This window comes from Cynara cardunculus (assembly GCF_001531365.2).
Source record: "Cynara cardunculus var. scolymus isolate 2C chromosome LG 2, CcrdV1, whole genome shotgun sequence".
NCBI lineage: Eukaryota > Viridiplantae > Streptophyta > Magnoliopsida > Asterales > Asteraceae > Cynara > Cynara cardunculus.
Genome location: NC_037529.1, coordinates 30,858,553 through 30,860,738, shown reverse-complemented (window position 1 = coordinate 30,860,738; position 2,186 = coordinate 30,858,553). Strand labels below are relative to the sequence as shown.

General features: G+C 40.5%; 1 protein-coding gene across 1 annotated transcript; it reads right to left on the bottom strand.

The window, feature by feature from the left end:
• Positions 1–562: 562 nt before the first annotated feature.
• Positions 563–1,051, bottom strand: LOC112506047. The gene has a single exon (XM_025110076.1). It carries the CDS (start codon positions 1,049–1,051, stop codon positions 563–565), a length of 489 nt encoding a protein of 162 aa, XP_024965844.1.
• Between the last annotated feature and the right edge of the window lie 1,135 nt (positions 1,052–2,186).

Here is a 2,186-nt window from a genome sequence, read left to right as displayed (position 1 = left end):
TCCGACACCTCCAACAACTCCTAATAGGTCCAAAACTTAGTTCCAAAGCTTAACATTCTATCAAAAACCTCCCGATTAAGTATTGTGCGCGTAGTTCACCGAAATAGTACTGTAATTGAAAAACTTGCATAAAATGCAATTTACGCGACTTTTTCGACTTCTGACACTTCTAACACTTCATATTAACTTATTCAAAGGTGTTCCAATAGATCACCATTTAGATCATCCGCTCAAGATTTGGGTAGACTTTTCCCATTTAAGCACTTTAGTTATCTACCCAATTTTCATTTAGGCAAAGTACTTCATATTTTGAACCCTCACGTCATCTAATTATGTCATTTGTGAGGTGTTAGCATCAATCTTACSTTCTACATCTCATTCCAACTATGAGTTCTACTTATAGATCACTAGTATACTTAAACATTTTAGCAAAAAAAAATTCAATTAACATGTAAAACATGCTTTAGCATATAAGACATACTTAGAATTACTAGTTAAGCATATTTAGGAGGGTGGATGTTACAAATACCTCCTCCTTTTGAAKATTCCGTCCTCGGAATCATCATTGTTYGAACARGRTTGGGTACTTCGCCATCATTTCTTCTTTATTCTCCCAAGTCCAATTTGGTCCATGGTGATTCTTCCACTTAACCAACACCAGTTCCACAACCTTGTTGCGCAGATTCACCGTTCGTTCATTTAAGAGAGCTTCGGGTTCTTCAACGTATATAAGTTTCTCGTCTACTTCGACTTCCGTTATTGGCACCACCTCCTCGTGTTTAGCGAGACATTTCCTTAGATAACTAACATGAAAAACATCATGGATACATGTGAGTTCTTCTGGCAACTCAAGTCGATACACTTGCTTTCCAACAAGCTCCAATATCTTGAACGGCCCAATGAAACGAGGGCTAAGTTTACCTTGCTTTCTAAATCGGAGTACACTACGCCATGGAGAAAGCTTCAGCATTACTAGATCACCGACCGAGAACTCGATCGGCCTTCTATGACGATCCGCGTAAGACTTTTGTCGATCCTGGGCCGCTTTCATTTTTTCTCTAATCACTTGAATCTTATCACTCGAAAGGAGCCATGCCCATTGTCGAATGATAGCTGTTATTATAAGAGAACTCGATTAAGGGCAAATGAGCATCCCAGTTACCACCGAATTCCAGAACGCATGCTCGTAACATATCCTCGAGTTTCTGAATGGTACGTTCATATTGACCATCGGTTTGAGGATGATAAGCCGTGCTAAACGCATGTCGTGTACCCAACTCACGTTGAAAACCAGTCCAGAAGTTAGAAATAAATCGAGAGTCACGATCAGAGACAACTTTCACAGGCACTCCATGTCGAGCAACAACTTCGTCTACATACAACTGAGCCCAACGATCCATGGAGTACGATTCCCGGACACGAAGGAATAGCGCTGATTTAGTCAGCCTATCAACGATAACCCATATACTATCATGCTGCCGAGAAGTCTTTGGCAGTTTGGTGACCAAATCCATAGTTAACTCCTCCCATTTCCACACGGGGACCTCAAGAGGTTGAAGACTCCCATATGGCTTCTGGTGTTCTGCTTTTACTTTCAGACATGTGATGCATTTTTTAACGTAATGCCCGATGTCCGTTTTCATTCCCGGCCACCAATAATCTATGCGTAAATCATGGTACATCTTAGTACTTCCTGGGTGGATGGATAATCTTGATTTATGTGCCTCCGTCAGGATCACTTCTCGCAAACCACCAAGCCTAGGGACCCAGATTCGGGTCTTAAAGACCTTTAGACCATGATTGTCCTCAGATAACGAGTTAACATAACTTACCATTCGTTCTGACTTAATATGCTCRGGCTTCAAAGCCTCAAGTTGCCACTTCTGCAAATCATCAAATAGAGTCGACCTTCCCATCCTGTGAGTGATAACATAGCACAAAGATCCACCATATGCTTTTCGACTTAATGCATCCGCCACTACATTGGCTTTACTTGGATGATAGAGTATTTCACAATCATAGTCTTTAATGAGCTCCATAGCACGTTGTTGTCGCATATTAAGTGTATGTTGGTTGAACAATAATTGTAACACCGTAGCAACAAAACATCTAACTAACACACAAATCATTAAAACCTGGTTTTAAACCTCCAAAACATACGGGATATAAATTTTAGTTAAAAACCA